The sequence below is a fragment of the Thermobia domestica genome, chromosome 14, assembly GCF_964235325.1.
Source record: "Thermobia domestica chromosome 14, izTheDome1.hap1.1, whole genome shotgun sequence".
Classification (NCBI taxonomy): domain Eukaryota; kingdom Metazoa; phylum Arthropoda; class Insecta; order Zygentoma; family Lepismatidae; genus Thermobia; species Thermobia domestica.
The window spans coordinates 34,062,873-34,078,471 of NC_137467.1; the positions used below are offsets into that span (position 1 = coordinate 34,062,873).

General features: G+C 35.3%; 1 protein-coding gene across 2 annotated transcripts in view; it reads left to right on the forward strand.

Moving 5' to 3' along the window:
• LOC145669619 (uncharacterized) overlaps positions 1–15,599 on the forward strand; it is a 318,993-nt gene that overhangs the window by 32,537 nt on the left and 270,857 nt on the right. Inside the window, exon 2 of one of the 2 annotated variants that reach the window (XM_081737852.1) lies at positions 6,186–9,913. The exons of the other annotated variant lie outside the window; for it this stretch is intronic. Coding sequence (XP_081593978.1) covers positions 6,186–7,524 — 1,339 coding nt within the window. The 3' untranslated portion in view covers positions 7,525–9,913. Of the gene's footprint in view, positions 1–6,185; positions 9,914–15,599 lie in introns of those variants that run through there. 2 annotated transcript variants of the gene reach the window in all.

The window sequence follows — 15,599 nt, forward strand, 5'->3', positions numbered from 1 at the left end:
AGCTAACCCCAAACTGTCACGTAAGAAATTCACGAATCGCAAAAGTAAAGTGAAGGGATTGAGAACGGTAATACCTTAAACGCTCTCTCTCAACTCTCTCTTATCTGCATTTATGCATATAAGAGTATGTATGTATGCTCCAACATAACTCATGTATGCCTAGAGCAGGGTCTCTCAACCTGGGAGTCGTGGCCCCTAGGGAGTCGCGAAGATAAGCGGAAGAGATAAATATAGTTAGAATCTCTAATACCGGAAACTAAATATTATTTTGAATTTTGTTCTGATAGGCATACTTTTATTTTTTATACATACTGTAAAGAACAATAAAAAATAAGTCTACTGAACATTTTCAAAGGGTGCAGAGTTGTTTAAAAATGAATTGAAATGAAAGAGGTATGATATGAAATTAATGAGAACTGTATATAGAAATACTAGAAAAATACACATGCAACAAAACCTGCACATTGAAATACAATTAAAATTGAAACCTAATGAGATACATAAGCATGGTGTAATTTCACTAGTTCAGCAATGCCCGGTTTAATCTTCATGACGAACATTATGAAGCCATTTTCAACTGATTTCTTGTCTTTGTTTTAATGTTTACTATAAAAAAAACTTTCGCATAAGTACGATGTAGCAAATAGAATTATTAATTTTAAAGCAGCAGATACCAGACCAGGATAATCTTCTCTCCTCATCAGGCAGAACTTGTCCAAGTCTTCCTTACAGAAAACGAGTTGCAAAGACTTGTAACATGATCATTCTATTCTTTGGTCAAGAAGTTGTGGGTTTAGATCAGATACGTTAATGGCCTCTTCAACGAAGGAGTTTAACATCCATCTTGAACCAGCACCTTCGTCGTTAGGAATATAGATATTACAGTTACTGTATCCACTGTCAATGCCGGGCGCCGAAAAAAGGGGGCACAAATTTCGGAGGAAGTGTGTTACTCATGTTAGGAAAGTGCATGTGCACATGTATAAAATAGAAGGAAAAACGTAATAAAATGTGCTCAAAATCAAGGAAAGGCAGGGTTTACTTTTGAAAATTTTATTGAGCTTCGTGCCAACCATGGTGGCGCTTCGCAGCTAGTCTTTCGACCTCACTCGTATGTACGGAGATCGTCGTATACTCTCGCCCCGAGCGCTGATTTTCCATGCCACGGCACTGTTCACTATAAACAAGAAATGGATTCTACTATTATAGAAATAGGTATGTTAAAAATTCCACACAAGCTTATTATAAAACAAATTATAAAAGGGTCGCTGGCAAGAGGATGTGATAAAAGGGGATCGTGATAGGAATTAGATTGAGAACCACTGGCCTAGAGTAATTTTAACCACATTTCTTTTAGTCTGAAAAAGAGTGCTGTCGAGTTACCTATGGTGAATGGGAGGGGGATATATATAAAAGATTGCTAGAAAATGATCGGTATTAGTGTCGAATTCATAGTTTTCGGGGTCGCTTAGATAAATAGTGTGACTTTCGATTTCGCTTAACTCCGATTAAGCTCTCAGTAGTAGGGATGGGCACGAGCGATTTTTCTTTGAAACTCGGCGCGAAAAATATCCTCCAACTCTACTCGGATTAGAGTCGAGTCGAACCAAAACGAGCCAAATCCTTTGTGTAGTCATACCTAGAAAATACATAGACAATATAATTATTCTATTATCAATTATACTACTATTGCTACAAATAATAATAATAATAATAATTATTATTATTATTATTATTACAACACCGTGTATAAACATGAACGATATATGGTTAGTAAAGGAATACTAAAAGCTATTTGACTGCCGACGTCGGTAGTCATGAAGTCTACAAGGCAAAGACATCGTTCATTACCCTAAGCTGTAAGCGTCGGTGGACTACAGATGGTCAACTATTGGTCTCTCGCCAAAAATTGGTGGCCCCGCAGCGACAAACCGCGGTGGCCCCAGTAACATTTTAAAAACTTTACTACCAGCGGCAGAGACGCGATGAAACGACAACGAACCACAAATTACTCTCTTAAAATACGTTAAAATGCCTATATGTGTGATTTGTTTATATTTAGGTGAGTCAAAAAGACAATACAAATACCCCGGGGTGGACGCAAACTATCAATATTATGATTACTAGGCACGTGTTCTTCTGTCTTCCCCACGGAAACGATCTTAAAAAGTTTCCTTGTTGAAGGATAAATCATTGAGGTCTTAATTTAGCCAGTCAGACAAAGCCCTACATCTCAAGTTCTAGGAGGCGATACCGTGAACCGTTTCAGATTTATTGCTTTCTGGTGGGGTACTATCTAAATTTGTGCATAATAGCCGACATGCATCTTCGGTGCCTCTTATCTTTTGTACAATTTTAACCAGAGATGGTGTGGATCAATGAAAATTTGATCCACGACCCACCATGGCCCACTATCACCCACCACCCAAATGACCCTTTGGCCCACTCTGACCCATCATCCATCGTGATCCACTCTGACCCACCACCAACTATGAACCATTCTGAACCTTTGCGTCCAACTCAGACTCACCAACACCCATCGACATCAACTCAGACCCATGATACACGTCCTCTTCTCCGTTGACTAAAGAGGTTACACTTATAATAAAACAAGACTGTGAAATTGTCACTTATCGGAGTTTGAATTTCTACCGTCAGTGGCTCAAGAACTTCTCTGTTACAATACTGGTGGATCTGACCTTTACGATATATAATGGCAAAGTGTTTTTCATCTTCCGAATTAAAATGAATTTAACTTTATCATATATGATTACGGTATATCTTTTTTTGCCTTACAGACACATTTCAGTAGAAAATGGGATGAAATTTGAAAGTCTCAAATCAAGGAAAAGTAGACCAACGTAAAAAAGAAAGAATAACTAATTTTCTACATAATTAAGCACCTGGAGTGCCACTTTTTATCTAATCCACCCCGAAAATTATGGATTCGACACTAATGTCGATCTTTTTTTTAAAAATAATTTTGATGTCAGCCCCTTTCATTTCTCCTAGGAGAGCAAACGGATACTGCCACCGTTAGGACTAAATTTGGTCTTAAATGACATTAAAATTTCTACTAATTAATTTAGCGGCCAGTGTTGCATTTAAAAGCTCGGCGCCCCTACGCATTTCTGCTCTCGGCGTCCCCAACAACTACATATTTTTCCGTCCTTTCATACCTAATTTAAAAATAAAACAATTCAAATATGCTTAATTAGTGAATTTATTACAGTTAAATACCACTCACTACACGCTACAGCTAGAACTACGTAACAAAAAATAACAAATGTGAAACATGTTCTGAATTATTTTTAGATTTCTTACGCTATTATTAAACATATTAGAATAGTAAAAGAGGATTGTTCATGAAATAGTATATTTGCTCTTGATTTTTAACTTTTTCATATGAAAAAATTAAAATATTATTCAAGTTTGAACTTTGCACTGTGGAAAATGTTGCCCTCTAGGCAATGTGGACTAATGTTGACTAATGGGAAATGTGGCACTGTTAGCGCCGCTGAAAACTTACGATTCGATTCTAATATCGGTTGATTTCGATATTTTTATGTCGCTACGTAACCACGCGGGGTGTTAATGGGAGCCCAATTGGACTTGTATTGAAAGTAAAACTATTCACCTAAGCGACCACGAAGCTATGGATTCGATACTAATATCGACCCGTTTCTAGCATTTTTGATATGTATTCCGACAGTACTCTTTTCCAGACTGTAAGAAATAAAGTTAAATTTCCGCTAGATATATCAGAATTATGTTGAAACACACACATACATCCACTTTCATATTCTGTATAAATACAGAGTGAGCGAGCGAGCGAGAGAGAGCGACTCAAGACATCACCACTTCCACATTGCAAAAGAATATATCAGGAATTGAATTGAAAATCTATGTAAAGACTTTCTGCTGTTGCATGCTTCATAAGGACAACTCCAGTCTGCTCACGTGACCTTTGGGGTTCAGGAATTTCTTGCGAGTGTTGCGACTTTGTATTCTCTGTTTAAACCCTCGGTTTATGCATCGAATAATTTTTCAAGAACATAAATGACATGCTGTATAATGAATGTTGAGAATTACTCTCTATATGGCAAATAGCTGGAAATAAATAAATGCACTACATGATTTATATATTGCTATTGAACGAGTTTTTTAACTTGTATTTAACGTTCTCATATATATAATACCGACCTACTGTGAACACCTACCTATTTCAGATGTTATATTTTAAACATAATAATTACTATATTCTGCAATGATTATGTTATATATATACAACTGATGTATTTAATGTCATTATTTTATATAACTTTTCATGCATTGCGGAAAATATAATTTTTAAAAAAAGCATTGACCCAGATGTGAATCGAACTCACAACCTTATGATTTAAAATCCGACAGCTTACCAGCGAGCTACCACAAGGACTTCTAGAATCATGCTCCTAGCGATGTATAACGGTTCTCAAGAAAATTAGGACATTCAAATACACTACAAACGCTGTTTTTGTTCTAATTTGACTATTATTTTAATACTCAGGCGATAATTATATTCTATGTCTCAACTTTGAGCATTCTTTTTCATATGGAAAGATTCGTTTACATATCTAAATGTTCCATTACGTATGGAGAGCTAAATGACAAACAAGCATGTGCTGACATTAATACAAGGTTTCCAAATATTGTATCATTAAGTATTTCAATCAATGTTGCTTTTTTCAACACTTGATAACAAGTCTTATTATATTTAAAAGAAGAAAAACACATCTGCAAACTTTTTCCCGATTGCAAAGGCTGGCTTGGAGGTTCGAACTTGATTTACTATTTTCCGAAGATACCCGAAGTTGGACTTTGAAAATTTTTGTCTCAAAACACCAATAAAAAATGCGCTCAACCTTTTCGAGACAAGGTGTACGTTTTCAGGAAAATAACTGTAATAAAAAGAACTGAATATCATTGAACACTAACGGTTATAATAAACTAACATGTGCAGTTTGCAGATGTAATTCTATAAGCTTTGCTACAAAAATATATACACAGACCATAATTCAGTGAGCACTGAAATACAAGGTAACAAAATAATATATAAGATTCAGTCTACAGAGCAATTGTTACCTAAAGAGTAGCATATACTCTTTCGAGAATTGAGATGAGACGAGCAATGTTTACGATACTTTTCGTCTCGTCTCGATTCTCATCTCCAAAGCGTGACGATATTGTGAGTTAGCCTTGTCCCGTCTCGAATTAAAATGTTAAGCCTCATCCCGATTTTGTTCGGTATGTTTTAGAATCGAGATGAGAAATTCCCCTTTTACTGGGCAACATTAGACAAAACAGAATTTTTTTTTTGCCTAATGTCACGTTCTGCTTCTAATGGTATGACCCGTGCGATAATAAGTTTTTATTGTTTAAATATTTCACGAGATAATTATTATTATTACTAGTATTATTCCTGAAAATTTGATAGTTCAAGTATTGAAACAAACAAGTATTCAAATATTTGAATGTAATGAAATGTCTGTCATTGCCGATCAATCGCAATCAAAATTCCTAAAGTACAGAAAAAAAAGTTGCTCGACGTGTATTTGGTGGTAGAACCTCCAGATTACTGGTCAAGCTTCTAGACCACTGAACCAGGAACACTACGCTGTAAACGATTCGTCTTTAGTCTGGTTATGTTAAGTCTCTCTGCTTCAGCTTGTAAAGTTGTATGTTACTTTTTTCTTCGTTTCGAAACGTCTTTCGTTTCCCACTTATGATGATATAAGTGAATAATCTTCGGTACTGTTTATAATAATAAGTTGAGTTTTTCTTAAACCTTTGGTTCACAACTTTGTTTTTTCTTCACACGAAACTACAGATATGACAGATTTAATTCTAATACTCTCCATTTGTTTCAAAGGAGTCGCCATTACATGGTCAAAGACTTATGACCGCCACGATATAAATGATTGTTCAATTTGATATAATGAAAAAACTACAGCCTCTTATTTTGAAAGTACAGAGATATGGAGACTTCTCATTGGTACTCCATTTCTTATTTCTACAATATTTCATGTAATAAAACAAATTAAGCGTAATTTTATCATGAAATAAAGCGAAAAATTACCTTTTTTTTTTTTGCTACTTAATCGTTATCTCCAATCACATTTCTTTGTTTGTTGAATATGTTACAGGCCCGATAACGTATTTGCTTCCCACGGAGAAGAGAATACGTTTATTATAAAGAAAGCCATTTCTCATTCAGATGAGGAACGTCATAGTTCGACGCAGTTTGGCAAAGGATTTCATCGATCACGTTTGTCAACACATACGCTGACACAGGAAAGTGAAAAGCGTCAAACGTACCAAAACAGTGATAATCGCTTTAGTCAAAGTTCAACTTTGTCAAGCGGTAAGTTAGTTCATAAAGGTGAGAAATCCCACATCTGCGGAGTATGTGGAAAGGAATTTCGTGAATGCTCAAGTTTGGCTAAGCACATGTTAATCCACACAGGAGAAAAACATCACATTTGCCAAGAGTGTGGTAAGGCATTTAATCAAAGTTCACATTTGGCTAGCCACATGTTAATCCACACAGGAGGAAAACATTACACATGCCAAGAGTGTGGTAAGGCATTTAATCGACGTTCACATTTGGCTAGACACATTTTAATCCACACAGGCGAAAAATCTTACATTTGCCAAGACTGTGGTAAGGCATTTAATCAAAATTCAACTTTGGCTAGACACATTTTAATCCACACAGGCAAAAAATCTTACACATGCCAAGAGTGTGGTGTGGCATTTAGTCTACGTTCAAATTTGGCTACACACATTTTAATCCACACAGGCGAAAAATCTTACACTTGCCAACACTGTGGTTTGGCATTTAATCGACGTTCACATTTGGCTAGACTCATGTTAATCCACACAGGAGAAAAACATCACACTTGTCAAGAGTGTGGTAAGGCATTTATTCGACGTTCTAATTTGGCTAGACATATGTTAATCCACACAGGAGAAAAACATCACACTTGTCAAGAGTGTGGTAAGGCATTTATTCGACGTGCTGATTTGGCTAGACATATGTTAATCCACACAGGAGAAAAACATCACATATGCCAAGAATGTAGTAAGGCATTTAGTCGACGTTCAAATTTGGCTACACACATGCTAATCCACACAGGAGAAAAACAACACACTTGCCAAGAGTGTCGTAAGGCATTTAATCAACGTTCAAATTTGGTTAAACACATGTTAATCCATACAGGAGAAAAAAAACATTACATATGCCAAGAGTGTGGTAAGGCCTTTAATCAACGTTCAGATTTGACTAAACACATGTTAATCCACACAGGAGAAAAACATCACACTTGTCTAGATTGTGGTAAGGTATTTATTCGACGTTCTGATTTGGCTAGACATATGTTAATCCACACAGGAGAAAAACATTATACATGCCAAGAGTGTGCTAAGGCATTTAGTCGACGTTCAAATTTGGTTAGACACATTTTAATTCACACAGGACAATAATCTCAAGTGCTTAGAGTGTAGGAAAGCATTTACTGGCAGTTCACATTTGGCAAATGGCAATATTAAAACACACATTTCAATAACCAAACACATGGAAATGGTGGTGAATAGGATTTAGTTTGGAATGAGCTTTGGCAAGACATGTAACAAGACATAGAATATAGAAAGGGATTTGACGCACTCACAAGATGTTAAGTCAAGTTTTGAAAAAAAAAGTTAAATTCACGATAAATATCCTACAAAGCAGGTCTGCAATAATATTAAATATTAATGGAAACAATAAGTCTTTCAAATGATATACCTCCCCTTTGTTAAGGAATGTGTTTTGGAAGACAAGTTTTAAGTTCGTAATTTGGGCGCAGATATTACGGCAAATTTGTTCCGCATCTACTCTACGATCTGCGCTTCTGCCTTCCCCTCACAGGAATTGCAGCATAGTGAAAAAGTGGCTGACGCCGAGGAAGATTCGAGTGACGATTCCTCAAGTGAATGTTTATCTGAAAATAATGACTCCAAATATACCCCTTCTTAAGTCTTCATATATGTATTGGAGTTAAGGGTAACATGTTTAAGCGACATCGATAATGAGGGGCACCTTCCTCATCAGCTACAAGTGTAGATCCAGCGGATAAACATGTTCCATGTCTATTCCAACACTAGGGCCTTCTGGACCGTCTGCGATTTGGCCGCATCTTGCTGGCCGATACATAGTTGCGCAGGTCCTTTTTCACCGCATATATTTATATTTCACAAGATTATTTTTTCATGCTCATTGACGGAAACTGGGCAAATTGAAGAAAAGTAGCGGTCAAAAATCAAGTCGTCCTCCCTTTCACATGAGTTAAATTGATCAGACGAACTTCACGCAAAAATCGCATTAAGATTGTATGTGTCAAAAGAAGACTCACTAATAATAGTGAACATGATTTCACTCCAGTTGTTACGTCTTTGATTTTAAAGCGACTTTAACGGCAGTCATATCTAAAGTGTTAGTGACGTTAACGGAACTCATGGTGTATGTTCGGAAAGAGTTTGTGTACCAAAATTTCGGTACATAGTATCTTCCACTCTTTTTCGCTCACTGTCGTTTCTGAAGCGCGAGATGATGTAAAGTGAATGTGCATGTGGGTTGTTGAAAATAAAGTTCGTAGCTAAGTTTCGTATTCCTTACCTATTTTTTATTGTGTACTCAGAAGTTGTTGAGTATACTGACTTACCAACTTTTCACTCCTTTTATAAGAAAAGTTGTTAAATCAGGTTTTAAACTTTATTCTAAACCGTTGTTTACCTTATAAGTATCTGGTACTGTAAGACATCGCATACCTGTCAAAACGAACCAGCACACAATTTTAGATCATTGAATTGATATATCGCTATTACAACATATTTCTATAAAATTTAAAGCGTGATCCTGTAAAATCTAGCAATAATGAGTTAGCAACTTCTGATTCTAGTGCGTCATTTGATTTGCGTTCAAACTTGGCAAGACAAATTTTAATATACACAAGTAGAAAACTACACATACGATGAGTTTAGAAAAGTATTTGGTGTATGTTCAAGTTTGGCAGGACATTTAATACAGAGATAAAAATCTCACACGCATGCCAACACACAGTATAGAATATATATATATATATATATATATATGGAGCTCACATTTTGCAATACATATGTTAAAACACACAGGAGAAAACATTATTAAAAAAAAGTGTTCTAAGTGTGTAGAAATGACTTAATTAAAGTTTATATTTTGCAACAGATATATTAATACAGATGGGGAGGATCTGCTCGTGTGAAGACTATGAAGAATGGTGTAATCGAAGTTCAATTTTTGGGGAAACATGCTATCTCATACAGGTAAAAGATGGCTATGCATAATTGTGAAAACCGTTTACATGAAGTCCACATTTTGTTAGTAAAAAGATATTGTAAGATATGTGAAACAATTTACTGAAAAATAATGTTTGTACATAAAATTGTATTGTCAAGTTACACACGTGATATAATATACAAATGCGAAACATCTTAGTTGTCAAAAGTTCGCGATAAAATTCGTTAAATATCTCGTTCTTTACCTTGATCCGCTCACGTACTGCCAATTCACGTTTCCGCTCGCGACGACGTCAATTCGGCCGTCATCGATAAATCACATTTTTCAGCACTGTGCATGATGCAAAGTGTATGTTTTGGCGCATTTAGGTTTCTTAAATTAAGACAAATCATTGTTGACCAAAAGTATACTTTTCATTTAAATTAAATTACAACACTGCTAAATATGAGTGAACACACTGAACAAAACACAAAAGAACAGAATACAACCTAATCAACATCCATGTCACTGAGCTAACTGTGATAATGTTGATATTTATTGCAGGGAGCAGTAATCATTAAGTGCTTCTTGCACATGTGTTTCCACAATATGTAGATTAAAGGCGGGTTCAAAGTTAATCAACATCCACGTCACTGCCCTCTTTCTGAGTTTGCTGGCATGCATTGCAAGTAGTACTAATTGTTGACTGCCTTCTGAACACGTTTTTCCCACAATCATTACATTCAAGGCAAGTTCTGTTTTCTCTTCATCCGGAGATGTAGCAAATATCTTTTTGGATTGGTTAGTCCGGTTCATCATCTGTAGTTTGATTTCTGTATAGTGCCAAGAACAGGAGGTTTTTTTTTTTTTAAATTGAGATTTCAGAACGAGCTTTCAGGTTTTCATTTATTAGTTCTAATGCTAACTCATAGATATGGTCTTCTTTTATTATTTTTGATGTTAGGGATGTTAAAAATGAAACAGCGACTGAGAAATAATGAAAGTTTTACTTACACTTTATGCAAATGGGAAACAAAAAAAATCCCGTTTTGGCTGTCTCTGACGGCAGATGGGCCATCCACCTTCCAATACCAACTTTAAGATTGTACTGAACCGGAAGTAATGTCTTTGATAATTTTCTCGTACAGAGTGATATAGTAGATAGCGAATCTCACTTCTGGGCCAAAACTCAATGCTAACACATTTCATATATATTTTTAGTCAACACAGAAGGACCCAAGAAACTATACTAAGTTGCATAGCCCAAAGTGAGATCGCATAGGCTTTTATGACATTTAAAATCATAAAAACTTAAATCTAAAATATTATAATGGAATCCTACACAAAATATATTTATAGCATCTTAATCTCCAGTTTACAGTCTCTCATTTGACACTTGAATCATGAAAATCCGTTAATAATTAGCTTTATAAACTCAATGAAAAGGAATACATACAACTCCGGAACAGGTGATCTGTCACTGATTCATTTTGAACGATTCCAGTATTAACATTGGAACACCACAACACGAGATCATAACAAATAGGTTAAATAAATATGTTTAAAAAATCAGAGTTTATTTCCGCAAAACTGACGTCGCAGAAATCCTAGGATCCATCTGAGAGGTCAGCGCTGATGTTGTTGTTGTTGTTTTCCCCCCGGATAGATCCTAGGATTTTTTGTTCAATTTCTATGTGCCTTTCTTCTTTCTTTCTTTCCTTCCTTCCTTTGTGGCCTGTAAGCGAACTTGTGGCGTTCCACCCAGCTTCAATATAGCTACCTATCTGAATACGAGTCACAACATTCACCCACACAGCTCACAATCTTATTGTATCCATCCCCTCCCATCCCTGGCGCCAGGTTCCCCTCCCTTCCCTTTTGCTGTGTGGGTGAATGTTGTGACTCGTATTCAGATAGGTAGCTATATTGGGAAAAGATAATATGTCAAAAGCGAAAAGATAATATTATAGGACATGATACTCTAAGAATGGGCTATAATGATCGAAGTTGGCATGGTTTAGTGTGGGATTATACCCAGTCGAGAAGTTAAATTTATGAGGTATGGGACTTCGGGTTTGGTTAATCACTGGGTGAATGAGTTTCGTATATTCTTGAATGTATACTAAAATTAAAAGTGAAATATATATTTTACTTTTTAAGCTATTACTGCTAAAATTACACATTGAAAATTACTATGAAAACTTCAAAAGAAGGTCACGTTTCTTGCAATTGAGTTACTCTTTCAGCCTTCATTCACAATTTTTCGAACGTATGTTCAGTATGTTGTACTTTCTTGTAAGCAGCGAAACAAACACCTGATCACGAGGGTGCTACCTCTGCAACAAAGTGTGAAGAAAACCAATGCTTAACTTCAACTTTGAAATTTCACAGATAGTACAGTAAATACAACCAGAACCAAGCTCATGCTTATTGTCCCTGGTTCAGGATTTGTGCAGGAACTTGATTTTAACTCGTACTTTATTGAGATGCGGACTAGTTTCAACACGCATTTATGCGAAGAAAACATATTTTAACTGAATTAGTATAAACAAAATGTATACTTTCTTCAAAATGCGATGGTAAAGTCGGGAAAAGATTTTCTTGAAAATTTATTTCATATGTTAATTATTATTATTATTTTGTTGTTTTTACGTTGTAAATGTTTATAAATGTCCAGTGTTCGTTACAACATTAGTCATATAGTATTAGGTAATTCTATTCCTCCAGGTGTGTGTTTAAAGAAGGTATATTCTGTATGATGCCGTTAAAGGTACGTAGATATACTTAGTGAAGAGTGTCCGTAAGTGTTCTTCCCTGAGTATTGTATTGTAGTAACGCGGGAATAAAACAGGAAATATTACTGTGAATTATCGAGGAAAAAATAGTGATTCTTCGATATTTTTTCCCAAGAAGTAGGTAGATATACTTCTCCATATAAGTAAATTGCTCCATATAAGTAAAGAAGAACGTTCGGAAATGGTAAAGGCGTTGTGTGAATGAGAAATGATGAAAATACTTTCGCAGTAATTTTTTTAAGTCGTATACAACAAGCCTTTTTGCTGTTTTTGGCGTAGCTCTTGTTAAAACATCTAAAGAAGTTTATAAGTTGATTTGAAGTTTTCAGCCTAATTTCACAACATCCCCTTGAAAACGTAGTTTTTCTACATTTTTTTATTCTAGCAAAATTGTGATCACTTGAGTGCATCAGACAAAGCCTGATTAAGTTCTGTACATTGCATATTCATTTTATATCATATGGTAAATTTATGTATTATGAAATCTGCGAAAAATTGTCCTTTTTCATCTCGTAAGTCGTAGATAACATGCTCACTGGTATAGAGTAAAGATTTTTCATGATAAATTTCACCTCCCAAGCATAATCCACTCATCAGATACTCTGCTTTTACGTAAAATTTATAGCTTTTCTCTTATTCGTAGGATGTTCATTCTAGAGACAGTAACGTAAGAAAAGATGAAAAGTTTTCCTAATGAGATACATCATACATGTCTGGCTAATTCCAGACATGTAAAATTTAATTTCAATCGATTCAGTTATTTCTGTAGTTAATACCAGATTAGGTTGATGTCAATTTTTTTGTACTGAGGTATAATATGCAGATTGTTCGTCTTCTCACTCTTGAATGTTGTAATTCCGAGAACACTGCTGCTCCCGACACTTTTTTAAAAGTAAAAAAGCTATTGTGCCAACTGTCCTTTCTCTAACAGAAGAGACCACCTAGATTATAAGAGTTGACGTACGAATTTAATCCTCTTCCCTTCTTTATGATTCCCATTTGAATGAACGTAACGTAATAAAATGCCACTTAAATGTAGACGCTCAACATATTAAATTATTTATTTCAAACAGTTCAGCTGCCTGTATTTTATAATGTGATGCATAACATATTTCTTCAATTTTTCGGTATTCAGAGTGTACCATTTATCTTCGTACGCCCTATTTACTTTTAAAGTAAAAAACAATAACGACTAGAGTGTTTCACGATGCTAATAACACTCGAGAGGCATTGTTTGCAAAAACCCTGTAATAGCAAGATTCCAAACCCAATACATATTTCGATTTGTGCGAATGACATTACACCAGGTTATGATAAATTTAAATTCTATCTTTAGAGCACAAAGATAAAAGCACCAGTAATAATCTAGGAGTAACGAAGGTTTTAATGGTTGTCCACATTATCTTAACGTGGAATTCTGGAGTCGTTATATCATGTATTTCAAATAAATAGATAAAAATTACAAGAAATTGAAAAGTCTATGCTTCTCAAAAGTATTTATTTAATAAGAATGTATCAGATGTAACTACGTAGCTACATATCAATATACGCAAAATTTTACTATCCCAAGGTATCAGACTATATAAAATCGCAACTAGAAATTTGTATACTTACGGAAATCACGTATCTTGTGCAAAATTTTAAAAGTTTTTATATCGTCCCTTTCTTTCTTTGTAATCATAGCGACAGTTTTTTGTAGCTGCAATTGCAACAAGTTCTTCCGATTTTTAAATTTTCTGACACAAAAAGTAATGATATATAATTATTGTTAGTGACAACGGGTCTCTATTTTCACTTATAATAATGAAATGTTTATTCCACATAGCACAAAATAAGTATTTTGGTATGTACCAGCTTAACTCTGATATCGTATATATCGTGACGGACGTAAGTCTTTGACCAGGTAATGGCGACTGCTTTGAAACAAATGCAGCTTATAATAATTAGGTCTTTCATATCTGTATTTTCATGTGCACAAGAAACATACTTCTGGGTCATGATCGCAGTGATTGATAGTGAGTGGTGGGTCGTAGTGTGTCATGGTGGTGGTGGGTCGCAGTGGGTGATATGCTGTTGACCCACGACCGACTGACCAGCCGATTCAATAAACAACTCCATCTGTGGCACTTCCCGGAATATCCGTACAGATTTTGGAAAAGTTCCAAACAATATGTAATGGTTACATATTAGGTTAAGATATTGCTAGTCTACTGTTTCATCTTTGAATAGAATCGCGATTCGCCGTGTCTTTTTTCTACATATTTTTTCGTGAGGAACGTTAATGAGCAATATAAAATACAACTTTCTCGATTCGGATCGGTTTGGGTTAACAGCTTGAAAGTAAAATCCTTTAATGTCCAACGATTATGCCTGTTAGGTTAAGGAAGACTATGATTAAAGCAAGTGAATTATGCTGGAGGAATTGGTGAAATGAGAAAGTGGGAGTATCCCGAGAAATCCCACGAGCACGATGTCAGTCTCAACCTTGCTTGCTTTGGGAACGAACCAGGCACCCCACACATCAGATGGTTTATTAGACGGGGTCTCACTTTCGATTCCCGATGGGAAAGCCTTTTAAATATTAAATGTCCTCGATGTATCTGTGTTCGTGTCCAGGTCGTTCAAGGTTATTGGAAACACCTGTAAAACAAGAATAACCGAATATAATAAAGATCAGTTACGGAGATACTTTGGGTCTTTTTTAAATCTAATCTTGAATTCACTGGACTACGCTATGTTATCTTGACCAAAATCAGTGATTAATGGTTAATAAAAATTATGAATCGTAAACGTTTGCAATTCGCTACATAGCAACTCTTACACAAAAGAGCAATTCGCTACATAGCAACTCTTACATAAAAGAGCAATTCGCAACTCATTTAAAAGAGTGGTCATAGGGTAGTGGCTTGATCATTCGCTGAATGTTAATATTTCTGATGTATAATAAAATGAAGAATTGTCAATTTCTCTTGTTCTTACAAGTTAGAGTTGAAACGACTTCTTTCACAGGGAAAACTAATTACATGACGTCACAATCTCGATTTCTACTGTCTTAAAACATCGCTTATTTCGAAAACAATTCATGAATACAAATGGGTCATTCTTCAGGCCTATGAGTCATAAAATTGCCTGAATTGTTACTAACTGTTCTTCTACTCTTACTAGAAACAATAATAATGTTTCCCTTCTCTATTTTCAGCACGTTCCATATATTCGTTCAAAAAAATTGATTAATAGTAACTATTGTTTTTTGTATGTTTTGATGATATTTCAATATAATCGCAAACATAATCCAACGTCTTTTACTCAAATAAAGGGTGTTACTTCGAAAGGGTATCGTGATGGAGACAAATCCTACTTAGCTTCTGTTAAGGCATCCGAAGTTTCGAATTTCATATTGTCCAGTAGCTGACACCTTTTTCCTCTCTTTGCAAAGTATCTCTTATAACTCAATTCCTCCTTACAGAGTG